The sequence below is a fragment of the Engystomops pustulosus genome, chromosome 8, assembly GCF_040894005.1.
Source record: "Engystomops pustulosus chromosome 8, aEngPut4.maternal, whole genome shotgun sequence".
In the NCBI taxonomy this organism is placed as follows: domain Eukaryota; kingdom Metazoa; phylum Chordata; class Amphibia; order Anura; family Leptodactylidae; genus Engystomops; species Engystomops pustulosus.
Window position 1 is genome coordinate 120,690,250 of NC_092418.1, and position 14,812 is coordinate 120,705,061.

Here is a 14,812-nt window from a genome sequence, read left to right on the forward strand (position 1 = left end):
TGTTCACTCTCCTGGACCCACGGTACAAGCAAAATCTTGCCACTCTCATCCCTGCAGAGGAAAGGAGTGTGAGAATGCATGAATACCAGCAGGCCCTGGTGCACAAGCTGAAACAGTATTTCCCTTCTGACAGCGCTAGCGGCAGAGTGCGTAGTTCTGCGGGACAAGTAGCGAGGGAGAGTAGGTGAGCAGGCAGCTTGTCCAGCACTGGCAAGGGTACGCTTTACAAGGCTTTTGCCAGCTTTATGTCACCCCAGCAAGACACTGTCACCTGTCCCCAGTCTCGGCAGAGTAGGGCTGATCTTTACAGAAAGATGGTGAGGGAGTACGTAGCTGACCATACCATCGTCCTAAATGATCACACAGCTCCCTACAACTACTGGGTTTCAAAGCTGGACATGTGGCACGAACTGGCGCTGTACGCCTTGGAGGTTCTTGCCTGCCCTGCCGCTAGCGTCTTGTCCGAGCGGGTTTTCAGTGCAGCTGGTGGCATCATCACCGATAAGCGTACACGCCTGTCGACTGACAGCGCTGACAGGCTGACGCTTATTAAAATGAATAAAGGCTGGATTTCTCAGAATTTCCAATCTCCACCAGGTGAAGGAAGCTCAACCTGAATAATTGATACACTCCTCCTCCTCCTCCTCCTCATTTTCCTCCTTCTCCTCCTCTTTGTACAGTAAAGCAGAGGAAAATGGCTATTTTTTGACAGGGCCCACTGGCTCTTGCTATACTTCATGCATTTAATTTTTCTGGAGGGCCACCTACCCGGTCCTCTGTTTGAAACAATTTTTGTGAGTGCCACATACAGGCACTCAATCTATTCCATTTTTCTGGAGGGCCACCTACCCGGTCCTCTGGTTTGAACAATTTTTGGGACTGCCACATACAGGCACTCAATCTATTCCATTTTACTGGAGGGCCACCTACCTGCTCCTCTGGTTTGAAGAATTTTTGGGACTGCCACATACAGGCACTCAATCTATTCCATTTTACTGGAGGGCCACCTACCTGCTCCTCTGGTTTGAAGAATTTTTGGGACTGCCACATACAGGCACTCAATCTATTCCATTTTACTGGAGGGCCACCTACCTGCTCCTCTGGTTTGAACAATTTTTGGGACTGCCACATACAGGCACTCAATCTATTCCATTTTACTGGAGGGCCACCTACCTGCTCCTCTGGTTTGAAAAATGTTTGGGACTGCCACATACAGGCACTATCCAAATTAAATTGTCTCCATAGCAGCCTCCACACTTTGTCTCCATTGCTACCTCCAAAAGTCGTCCATATAGCTGCCTCCATACATCGTCCCTTTATCAAACGAGGTGTGTCAGGCAGAAATTTGGGTTGTTTTCATGGATTCCACATCAAAGTTGTTAACTTTGTCGCCACCCTGCTGTGTTATCCACAAAATATACTGGCAAACTTTTACCATTTAGGGATATTATTTCAGCGCTTCTTGCGCATCTGTTTACATTCCCCTCACCCGGCATATCCTAAACTTATAAGAACGCTACTACACTTGATCTTATACAAAAGGTTCTTAGAAGTGCTGTTTGGGGAGTAGCCTAGAGACAGGGGATTGGATTGGCGAAAGCTCGCCTGGCAGCGGAACGCCAGCTCCATGCGCATCATGCGCTTCTTGCGCATCTGTTTACATTCCCCTAACCCGCCATATCCCAAACTTATAAGAACGCTACTACACTTAACTTGGTGCAGGCTGGGACCGAGTCTGACCCTGGGGCTGGTCATATACTGCCGACGCAGAGAATTGCGGGGCCTACCTCGGTCCAGGTCTCAAAGGCCTACTATACCTCCTCCCACCCCTCCTCCACCTCCTCCTCCTCCGAATTACCATCCGTGGGCATGGCGCCATCAGTCGGTAGCTCTAGGCACAGCAGCAGTGCCGTCGCTAAGCGACAGCAGGCGGTGCTGAAACTGCTGAGCCTAGGCGATAAAAGGCACACCGCCCAAGAGCTATTACAGGGCATTCCACATCAAAGTTGTTAACTTTGTCGCCACCCTGCTGTGTAATCCACAAAATATACTTGCAAACTTTTACCATTTAGGGATATTATTTCAGCGCTTCTTGCGCATCTGTTTACATTCCCCTCACCCGCCATATCCTAAACTTATAAGAACGCTACTACACTTGATCTTATACAAAAGTGCTGTTTGGGGAGTAGCCTAGAGACAGGGGCTTGGATTTGCGAAAGCTCGCCTGGCAGCGGAGCGCCAGCTCCATGCGCATCATGCGCTTCTTGCGCATCTGTTTACATTCCCCTCACCCGGCATATCCTAAACTTATAAGAACGCTACTACACTTGATCTTATACAAAAGTGCTGTTTGGGGAGTAGCCTAGAGACAGGGGCTTGGATTGGCGAAAGCTCGTCTGGCAGCGGAGCGCCAGCTCCATGCCAAGATCCAACTAACATAGTTTTAACTGCAGCACCTTTAATCTACTACTAGTTCACTGCCTCCATACATGGTCCCCTTATCAAACGAGCTGTGTCAGGCAGAATTTTGGGTTGTTTTCATGGCTTCCATGTTAACTTTGTCGCCACCCTGCTGTGTAATCCACAAAATATACTGGCAAACTTTTATCATGTACCGATATTATTTGAGCACTTCTTGCTCACCTCCTTTGGTTCCTCTCTGCCACCCATTGGTTTGAAGCCTGAGTCCATTTAGGGTATGTCGCCATGACACTCTCTAGCCTGCTGCCGCTGCCTCTGCATGCCGTCCCCTATAGTGTCAGGGTCAATTATTGCATGTTTTAGATACTATCTAGCTTCATTCTGTCACTCTGTCATGGCCATGCTGTTGCCCATAATTTTGGCATAATGGTGCGTTTAAGCAGCCTCAGAGGCATCCATGCATGCTGCCCCTGCTGTTTCCTGTCCATTTCCGTGGTGTTTCCATCCTTTTCTGAGGTTCCCAGGTGTTTGGCCAAGCTTCCCTGTGCAGAGCCTTGGTCCCCTTGAAAAATGCTCGAGTCTCCCATTGACTTCAATGGGGTTCGTTATTCGAGACGAGCACTCGAGCATCGGGAAAAGTTCGTCTCGAATAACGAGTACCCGAGCATTTTAGTGTTCGCTCATCTCTAATTATCACCTTTTAAAGTAAAAAGTAAAACAAAAAATGCAATGAAAAATAAATTTGTTAAATTTAAAACATAAATCCGGTGTCTGATCACATTAATTAGCATCAATTATCTAAATTCTGTGACGTCTTAAAATTTAAAGATTGTATCTGATGCCCTAAAATAAAAGGAACATTTTTATTTCTTAACTTTTTAAACAAATTCCTTCATAAACTATAGATTTGAAGTTTTGTAGCATATAGACAACTTAGATTTTTTAAATGAAATTAAATAAAGGGTTCCATGCACACTACCGCTTTATGAAAAAAAATTATGGAAGCAGAGCCGTATCGATTAACTTTGTACTAGAGCGAAAAATACATACTGTAAACAACAAAGAAGGGCAACAAAAATAGAGACAGAAAGAAAGCAAAAACAAGCCCAAAATTATTTCCTAATTATGTAAGTGACAGGAAACTAGAAACTGAAAGTGCCAACCTCTGAGAAACAACATGGGGTCATGGTGGAGGGAGATGAGGAATATTCTGGGGTCATGGTGGAGGGAGATAGAAATATTCGGGGGTTATGTTTTCATACAATTAAAACCTGTACAAAAAAAAAATTCATTTTGCCGTCTTCTGGCGCCAATAACTTTTTCATACTTTGGTGTACAAAGCTGTGGGTGGTGTTATTTTTTGTGACTTTTGATTATCTTTTCAATGCTTCTATTACTAGGATGGTGAGACCTTTTCAGTTGTTATTCAGTTGGTTGAGATCAGTTGTTATTGAATTTTCAAAATGGTAAAAAAGTGCCATTTGCGACTTTGGGCACTATTTTGCCTTACGTGGTTAAACGTAGTGACAAAACTGTTATTATATTTTGATTGAGTATTTTTGGACGCGGCGATATCTAATGTGTTTATGATCTTTACTGTTTATTTATATTATTATGACTTCTAGCGAAAGGGGGGTGATTTGAATTTTAAGCTTTTTTTTAACTTTTATTTTTTACTATTTTTAAGACCCCCTAGGTTACTTTAACCCTGGGTTGTCTGATTGATCCTACCATTTTCTGCCATACTGCAGTATGGCAATATATGGGGATTTTGTACATTATTTATTGCCAGTGGCGTACCGTCCGCGGTCGCAGCGGTCGCCATTGAGACCGGGCCCATCGGCCGGGGGGCCCGGGCGACCGTCTCAATGGCGACCGCGGTCGGTACGCCACTGGCAGTCGGGCAGGGGCCTCCGTCCGTCCGGACAGGAAGCTCCTGCCCGTCCCTGTATAGTGCTCGATGCGGCCATAAGCGGCCGCTCGAGCACTATAACTGGAGCGATGTGGCCGGAAGACAACCCCGGCGCACATCGCTCCATGAACTGGGATGCGCGGCTGCGTGATGACGTCATCACGCTGCCGCGCACCCCTTCCTGCCCGCCCGCGGCAAGAAGATAGAAGACGCGGGACCCGCTGCCAGAGGTGGTGAGTATAGTTTTTTTTTTAAATGGGGCTTATTGTATAATTAATTAATTGTGTGTGTGGGGGGGGGGGATATGTAATAATTAATTGTGTGTGTGGGGGGGAATATAATAATTAATTGTGGGGTGGCAGAATATGTAATAATTAATTGTGGGGGGAGAGAATATGTAATAATTAATTGTGTGGGGGGGAGAGATTGTAATAATTCATTGTGGGGGGTGGGCAGAATATGTAATAATTCATTGTGGGGGGTGGGCAGAATATGTAATAATTCATTGTGGGGGGTGGGCAGAATATGTAATAATTCATTGGGGGGGGGGCAGAATATGTAATAATTCATTGGGGGGGGGGCAGAATATGTAATAATTCATTGTGGGGGGAGAATATGTAATAATTGTGGGGGAGGGCAGAATATGTAATAATTGTGGGGGGGACAGAATATGTAATAATTAATTGTGGGGGGGACAGAATATGTAATAATTAATTGTGGGGGGGACAGAATATGTAATAATTCATTGTGGGGGGGGGGTAGAATATGTAATAATTCATTATGGGGGGAGAGTATATTTAATAATTCATTGTGGGGGGCAGAATATATAATAATTCATTGTGGGGGGAGAGAATATTTAATAATTCATTGTGGGGGGCAGAATATGTAATAATCACTGAAATATCGGTCAGCAGAAAGGGTTTTGAGGTTTTTTTTTTAGGTATAGTTGGGGAGGGGGGTGGGAGGGGGGGGCCCCATTAGGAATTTTGTCCCAGGGCCCAGTGGACTCTAGTTACGCCACTGTTTATTGCATTGTGTAGTTTAAACGGGATGCAAAACGAGACAGCCTCGGATCTTTGTATGACCCAAGGCTGTCCTGCCAACTGATTTCTGCCTCTGATGACTTCACAGGGGGGCAGTAATCAAATCTAATTAGGCTGGAAGCCTTACTAGAGGCATTTACAGGTCAGTACTGCCACCGATCGCTGGTGTTACCGATGGGTGTTTGCTGCAATATGCAGCAAAGGCCCACCTTGCATGGAGAGGGCTCGGGATAAAGTGCAATGTCACATCAATAAGACTAAAATAGACCAATTACTGGGCCCAGGTGGGACATACCCTGTATACTACATAACTTGATAGATCTTTTTTTTATATATATAATTGAAGATTCCTTAGCTTCTTGTGGATTTTAAAAATCCGTAACTTTTTACATATCTTTTACATTTCTTTGTGTACAGAGCTGTGTGAGGGCTTATTTTCTGCATAACAAATTTTACTAATCCATGACATTATTTATAATATCATGGCTTGTACTGGGAAGCTGGAAAAACAATCTAAATGTGATTAAAATTGGCAAAAAAACTCACATTTGTGGCACTTTCTTGTGGGATCAGTTTTTACGACTTTCACTCTGGACTCCAAATGATACATCTAATTTATTCTTTGGTTCGATACGATCACGGTGATCCCAATATATACAGGTTTTATTGTGTTTTAATACATTTTCAAAAATTAAACTTATGTGTAATAACGCTAATAACTTTTTCATACTTACGGAGCTGTGTGAGGTGTAATTTTATGAAAAATTAGCTGATGTTTTCATTGCTACCATTTTGATGCCTGTGCAACCTTTTGATTACTTTTGAATTCATTTTTTATGTGATGTAAATTGGTGTAAAAGTAGCGTTTCAGACATTTGGGTTCCATAGGGGTTCCACCATCTGTAATAACTGTTTTCATATTTTCTTTGAGACGCAGTGATATCTAAACTCATACCTGTTTATGATTTTTACTGTATATTATGTTTTATATCAGTTCTAGCTAAATTGGGGTGATTTGATTTTTTTTTTTAATTTTCATTATTTTTGCATTCCAGCATTGTAATCTCTACAGCCATTCCCTATTGTGTGCACATTTATACAGAAGGCTGTGGATTTTTACTGCAATTTTAACCCTTATCAATGCCAGGGTCAGACTCCAATGGAAAATCGATTTATACCCTTGTAAACCTGTTATTAGCCCTTTAGCTGCACCCGCTAAGGCACTGCAGTCCAGGTTTGACTACGGTTTCAAAGGGGTTAAATACCCAGGATTGAAGCTTTTCCATTCCTGGGTGTTGGTGCAGGGACTGGGCTGTGATAACATAACCAGCAGGCACCAACAGGACCTGATATCCTGCAAACTTCCTCTGACACTGTAAAAACCTGATACAGTGGTCATTGAAGGGTTAATAGTAAGGATGAAAACTAAATTGTGTCTTTAAAACAAAAAATAAAAAGATGCATGGCCTGAAATAGTAATTCCTGCTTCTGACAGATGAGGGTATCATTTTTTATGTTAACGTATGTGCAGCATAGCATGGGCAAACATTCGGTCGCCTGCTGGAGAGAAGATGGGTGAGCAGACCCCTCTCAATAGAGAAGAGCAGGACTGGCACAGGAATACAGCAGAATATAGGACATTTCTTTGCCCGGTCACGTGCGGTGATTCAACGTATGCTGACCCCACCGTGACTTTTTGCAATAGACATCTACGGGGACTGATAACATTTTTGGCTGGATATCGGTCCCCATTATTTTTAGTACGCATTGGTTCCATAGGCCTTATGCACTTGTATCAATGCAGGAGGGGTGTGCGCTCCATGGCAAGCAGCCATTATATGGGACATATCTTATATCGGTGATGGGGAACCTTTTAGACATCGAGTGCCAAAACTACAACCAAAACCCACGTATTTTTCGCAAAGTGCCAATGCAACAATTTAGGCAGTTTCTTATTACTCCCTGCTCTGTCACAGGTTTAACCTGCAAAGGCACCTGAGGACACCAATACAGTAGAAAGAAGGAGTAGAAGTTTTGGATCATTGTAGTTTCCTTCCAGGGTCCTGGGACTGCAAGAGGCCTCGAGTCATGACTGGCAAACTCTGTGCTTGGGTGATTGTGCGGGTGCCCATAGTGAAGGCTCTAAGTGCCACCTCTGGCACCAGTGCCATAGGTTCGACACCACTGTCCTATATCATGTGGAGCAGCCGTCCAGTTCATGGTTCATGGCCATGGTGTGGTGAGACAGCGTATGCAGGTGCTATAGACCTCTATGGGGCTGAGATCCGATCAGGGGCTCCCATATATTTAGTCACCATAGGCTTTAGTTATACAGGGGGAAATTTATCAAACACCTGTATATGATAAAACATCAGCTGATCCTTTATCCGAGCTCCTCCACATTTTTCTCTCTTATTCTGATTGTGTTATATAATTGTACAAGTTCTTTAATTCAAGTTGAAGTTTATTGGTTAATGCATCTCATACAACACAACATCAAACTCAATTACAAATGCAGATGTTCAATAAGACTAAGACTTGTGGCTCCTCTCGTATGTACAAAGTTTTTCATCAAAGTAAAATTTTTGTCACATTCTTATCAATTATTAGCAAAAAAGGAAAAGGAGGGTACGGAGTATAGGAAAGGGAAAGGGTGTGAGTGTATTTAAAAATTAACTTTTATTTATTGCTTAAAAATCTTAAACGAGTATTCTTGCTCATATGAAACAGATTTTCATGGCAGTATAATGAACTGCTTAAATATTATCCAGGTCACTGGGGTGGTGTATATACACCCCGGGATAACACTCGGGTAGGGGCGCCCTTATATTTTATTGTCCCCTCCTAAGTTAAATATTTCTCCCACTTATTTCTGTTGTGAGTATCAAGGAAAAAGGGGACAGAGATTAAGAATTCGTATAGTTCCAGTGCTATCTTGCAGCCTGACGCGCTGCTATGATAGTAATATTTGTATTCACTATCAGGAGAGCGATCACGATGTATAATGAAATTTTTGTCGCTCCCTGATTAGTTGCACTGTGTCGCGCCAGCAGTAGATTGTATTACTGGGATCGCGGCTATATGGAGCATGTGTTGCATCTCCCTTACTGCTTTGGCGCAGACACGATCGTCTCGGCTTGCGTGCGTCCACGCCGCCAGGACTGGCAGATATTTGGTACACTGGTAACTGATTTCTATCACTATATTTCTTGGTTGCTACTGTCCCTGATAGATTCTGTCCCTGAGATGTGACTCTGGATAAGCTAATAGTGTCCCTACACATGTTTCGCCGGGTCTCCCCGGCTTCTTCTAAGGGCGAGGACGCCCGGTTCCGGGCGCTTTTTATTGAGTCATTCCTGATTGACGGCTTGATGAGCCAGTACCAAACAACTAGTACTTTTAGTGTGTTTGGCTTTTTTTAATATAATGACGAGAGTGTATCATTATCCTTTCTTCCACTGATGTCATTATGTTATATTGTATATAAACAATATTATTAGTCTCTTCTGTCCGAATCGTGATTAATCGGAAGAGACATGATATTGACAGTAAAGAAGGAAGGGCCAGCATAAATATACAGCAACATTGGTCCGAATAGATGTAAGTCTTTTAGGTAATTCTTCTGCCTTGAAGTGATTTCTTATCACTAAATATTAAGAATAAATGATAATGAGCAGTGCAGTAAGATGTTATTGATATGAACTGACTATTTAGTTATAGTCAAAATAAGAGGGGGGAGAAAGAGAGAAAATTGCCCCTGTGAAATGCAGGGGTCTCTGTGTCATTATACAGTTGTGTTGTCTAAGGTCCAAAAAAAGAGTAATGCTGATTTATGAAATCAGTTGGAAATAGGACAAGGAGACATAAATTATTTATTAACATTTTATCGTGGATATGCGCATAGATGCTAAACATGATGAGAATCATAAAAAGCATCCAAAGCCAAAATTGTCGTTCAGGCCTCTGGGTTTTAGGCTGCCCATCCTATAGATCCAATAACTCTCTTTTTGCAGAAGCAGAGTATCCAAATCACCACCTCTAATGCCTAATGTAACTTGGGTGATTGCCCACCCTTTAAGGCCCTTGTAGTTACAGTTATGGAATTTTCGAAAGTGTTCTGCGATGGGTGTGGGCTGGAAGATTTTTTTCCGTTTCTCGGCTTCCTTCTGCATTTTATCATAGTTTTTTATGGAGTATATATGCTCTCTAATCCTTGTTCTCATCTCTCGGATGGTTTTCCCCACGTAAATCAACTTGCAAGGACATTGGAGAGCGTAGATTACTCCCAGTGAAGAGCATGTAATATGTTCCTTGATGTTATAGTTATGTCCATCCTTGTCCTCAAATTTTGTTGTTCGTACCAGAATCTGGCACGCCATGCAGAGTCCACAAGGATAAAATCCTGCATATTTGTGGTGTGTATCCTTCTTGGTCTTACAGAAGTGACTCTGAACCAACATATTGCCTATAGAGGAACCCTTTCGATATCCGCATGAGACCCATTCACATTCTTATCATTAAGCTGCCTTTTTCCTGTATGAGAGACGTGTTTAGAGACGGGATTTCATTGTAAAACATTTGTCACATTTGTAACACAAACCGCTTCTCCCCTGTTTGAGTTCTCTCATGTTTAACAAGATCTGATTTCTGACTAAAACCTTTGCCACATTCTGAACATGAAAACGGCTTCTCCCCTGTGTCCACCAAGATTTGATTTACGAGCAAAACACTTGTCACATTCTGAACATGAAAACAGCTTTTATCTGATGGAGCTTAATAACTTCATTTGCAAATATTTACTAGGAAAAATGTCCCTGTGTGATTCCCTACTGATTCCACATCCTGAACCATAGAAAATGCATATCCATGCAGACAAGGCGTCTCCAATGACCATGTGACTGCCCTGTCCTGGAAATGACTTCATGGAGCAGAAAAATCTCATACAATAAAGTGTTATTCATGTCCTTTCAAATATAAAGAATTTTTTCAAATTTTCATTCCGCTCAAAATCAGTTTTGGTGATAAAAAATAAACTTTTATTGGTAAAATTTGTATTTCTTAGTTCTTATAGCTATGTTATACAGGCAGTCCGCGGGTTGCATACTAGATAGGGTGTGAAAGTTTGTTCTTAAGTTGAATTTGTATGTAAGTCGGAACTGTATACTTTAGAGATGGGATTTCATTGCAAAACATTTGTCACATTGTTTACACAAACCGCTTCTCCCCTGGGTGAATTCTCTCGTGTTTAACAAGATCTGATTTCCTAATAAAACATTTTCCACATTCTGAACATGAAAATGGTTTCTCCCCTGTGTGAATTCTCTTATGCTGAACAAGATTTGATTTTTGAATAAAACATTTCCCACATTCTGAACATACAAACGGTTTCTCCCCTGTGTGTATTGTCTCATGTTTAACAAGATGAGATTTTTGAAAAAAACATTTCCCACAATCTGAACATGAAAACGGTTTCTCCCCTGTGTGAATTCTTTTGTGCTGAACTAGATCTGATTTTTGAATAAAACATTTCCCACATTCTGAACAGGAAAACGGTTTCTCCCCTGTGTGAATTCTCTCATGTTTAACAAGATGAGATTTTTGAAAAAAACATTTGTCACATTCTGAACATGAAAACGGCTTCTCCCCTGTGTGAATTCTCTCATGTTCAATAAGTTTTGATTTCTGACGTAAATATTTGCCACATTCTAAACATGAAAACGGCTTCTCCCCTGTGTGAATTCTCTCATGTTTAACAAGATCTGATTTCTGACGAAAACATTTGCCACATTCTGAACATGAAAATGGCTTCTCCCCTGTGTGAATTCTCTCATGTACAAGAAGATTTGATTTTGAAAAAATTACATTTGTCACATTCCGAACGAGAGAACGTCTTCTCCCCTGTGTGAATTCTCTCATGTTTAACAAGATGTGATTTCTCACTAAAACATTTGCCACATTCTGAACATGAAAAAGGCTTCTCCCCTATGTGAAATCTCTCATGGTTAACAAGATGTGATTTCTGACGAAAACATTTGCCACATTCTGAACATGAAAATGGTTTCTCACCTGTGTGAATTCTCTTAAGCTGAACAAGATCTGATTTCTGACGAAAACATTTCCCACATTCTGAACATGAAAATGGCTTCTCCCCTGTGTGAATTCTCTCATGTACAAGAAGATTTGATTTTGAAGAAAAACATTTGTCACATTCCGAACAAGAGAACGTCTTCTCCCCTGTGTGAATTGTCTTATGCTTAACAAGAATTGATTTTTGTGAAAAACATTTCCCACATTCTGAACATGAAAACGGCTTCTCCCCTGTGTGAATTCTCTCATGCTGAACTAGATCTGATTTTTGAATAAAACATTTGCCACATTCTGAACATGAATAAAGCTTCTCCCCTGTGTGAATTCTCTCATGTTTAACAAGTTTTGATTTCTTAATAAAACATTTGCCACATTCTGAACATGAAAACGGATTCTCCCCTGTGTGAATTTTCTGATGTGTGAGGAGATTCCATTTAAGAGTAAAACATTTGTCACATTTAGAACAAGAAAATGTCTTCCTGGTTGCAGCTCTTAGATGTTTGGCTGCTCTGTGGTGGCTCCTTTTGGGACTTTTAGTCTGTGATGTATCAGAATAGATGTGCAATGTAATTGGATCAGAAGATAGATTGTTGCAATAAAGGTCTGAGGGTGAATCCATTCTGCTGTTGTTTTCTATACATGTATCTTGTGTGATCCCACAATCATCAGCTGTAGTATCTGAAGATATCAGATGTTCCTCAGAGCCACAAGTAACGTCATCTACAACATAAGGATGAATAACAGGTTGATCAATAACAAAGTTAATAAAATCTGTAATGATATAAATATTTATAAAATTTTATATATCATATCTCACCCTCTAATATCATATATCACCCTCTAAGATAAATCAAACAAGTCCAAAACAAGGGGAAAAAATGTCCAGACTAAAGATGAATGATCTCTAATTTGTACATATTTGAAGCTTTATATTTCAATATATCTACATCTTTGCACCCCCACACCTGTATATGACTGCACCCCTACACCTGTACATGACTGCACCTCTAAACCTGTACATGACTGCAACCCTACACCTGTACATGACTGCACCCTTACACCTGTACATGACTGCACCCCTACACCTGTACATGACTGTACCCCTACACCTGTACATGACTGCACCCCTACACCTATACATGACTGCACCCCTAAACCAGTATATGACTGCACCCCTTAACCTGTACATGACTGCACCCCTACACCTGTACATGACTGCACCCCCACACCTGTACATGACTGCACCCCTAAAACAGTATATGACTGCACCCCTAAACCAGTACATGACTGCACCCCTACACCTGTACATTACTGCACCCCTGGACCTGTACATGACTGCACCCCTAAATCTGTACATGACTGCATCCCCACACCTGAACATGACTGCACCCCTACACCTGTACATGACTGCACCCCTACACCTGCACATGACTGCACCCCCACACCTGTAAATGACTGCACCCCTACACCTGTACATGACTGCACCCTCACACCTGTACATGACTGCACCCCTACACCCGTAGATGACTTCACCCCTACACCTGTACATGACTGTACCCCTACACCTGTACATGACTGTAACCCTACACCTGTACATGACTGTACCCCTACACCTGTACATCACTGCACCCCTAAACCTGTACATCACTGCACCCCCACAACTGTACATGACTGCACCCCTACAACTGTACATGACTGCCCCCCTACACCAGTAGATGACTGCACCCCTACACCTTTCCATGACTGTACCCCTACACCTGTACATGACTGTACCACTACACCTGTACATGACTGCACCCCTACACCTGTACATGACTGCACCCCCACACCTGTACATGACTGCACCCCCACACCTGTACATGACTGCACCCCTACATCTGTACATGACTGCAACCCCACACCTGTACATGACTGCACCCCTACACCTGTACATGACTGCACCCCTACACCAGTAGATGACTGCAACCCTACACCTGTACATGACTGTACACCTACACCTGTACATGACTGTACCCCTAAACCTGTACATGACTGCACCCCTAAACCTTTACATGACTGCACCCCCACACCTGTACATGACTGCACCCCTACATCTGTACATGACTGCACCCCCACACCTGTACATGACTGCACCCCCACACCTGTACATGACTGCACCCCTACACCTGTACATGACTGCACCCCTACACCAGTAGATGACTGCACCCCTACACCTGTAGATGACTGTACCCCTACACCTGTACATGACTGTACCCCTACACCTGTACGTGACTGCACCCCTACACCTGTACATGACTGCACCCCTACACCAGTAGATGACTGCAACCCTACACCTGTACATGACTGTACCCCTACACCTGTACATGACTGTACCCCTACACCTGTACATGACTGCACCCCTACACCTGTACATGACTGTGCCCCTACATTTCTGCACCTCTTTACTCCTATTGCTGCATTTTTATTTTCATGCAGTTGAGATGCATTTTTTACTGCAAACTGTTAATGTACAATGAAAATCATACATTCGGTAAAAAGCACAATGGGGGTCTTCATTATCGACTTTCAGAAGGGCCAACAATTTTGGCGCCGTTAGAGAATCCACCACTTTTCCAACATGTTTTATGGCGCACAATTAGAGCTGCAGAAAACTGGTGTAAGGAGTTCTATTGGCTCCAGATTTATGAAGCCAGGAGCACAGTCTTTACAAATCTGGCACACCCTGCGGGCGCTCACTTTTCTTGCACTGAGTGCACCAGTTTTTTCTGGTGAACTCAGTTTAAAGGGTGAGTAACAGATTCATGTCAGACTTCCGTGTCACAATCCTTTTACAAACACTTCATAAATACAAGTGCAATCGATATGAACTCCCTAGACCAGCTTTTAGCTGCAATAATTTTGCGCCAAAAATTGTACCCAGTAGAGACGGAAATATCTCAGATTCACAAGCAGTGCCACAATTTTGCGCCCATAAATAGAAGTCATGAGAGTCAGATAAACACGAATATTGTGGAGGCACTACCGCTATTTTTCCGTTTCAAAGGCTATAAAAATGCCCCCTATTTTGTGGTAGTGGATATAGGCAGAAATAATGTGGTAGAGTACTCACCATCCCGGGGGTCCCTGGCTCCCTCCTCCTTCCCAGGCTCCCTCCTCCACACATATCTGGACCTGCTCTCTCTCCATTCTGTGTCTCAGTCTCTCAGTCTAAGCTCCTCCAGTAAGATCTTCCACCAAGAAGTTCTCCTCATGTGAGTTGTGCTTGGGTTTCTTATACCTCTTGGTCTGCCACCTTTTGTCCCAACAACCTCCCCCATGTAAATGAAGGGTGTTGGTCCCACTTCCTTAT

The 14,812-nt window shown here is 42.7% G+C and overlaps 1 protein-coding gene across 1 annotated transcript in view; it reads right to left on the minus strand.

The window, feature by feature from the left end:
• The window catches only part of LOC140076182 (uncharacterized), a 229,682-nt gene that overhangs the window by 203,900 nt on the left and 10,970 nt on the right, over positions 1-14,812 (minus strand). The window contains 1 exon segment of the mRNA XM_072122697.1: positions 10,627-11,039. Within this exon segment, the coding sequence (XP_071978798.1) occupies positions 10,627-11,039 (413 nt within the window).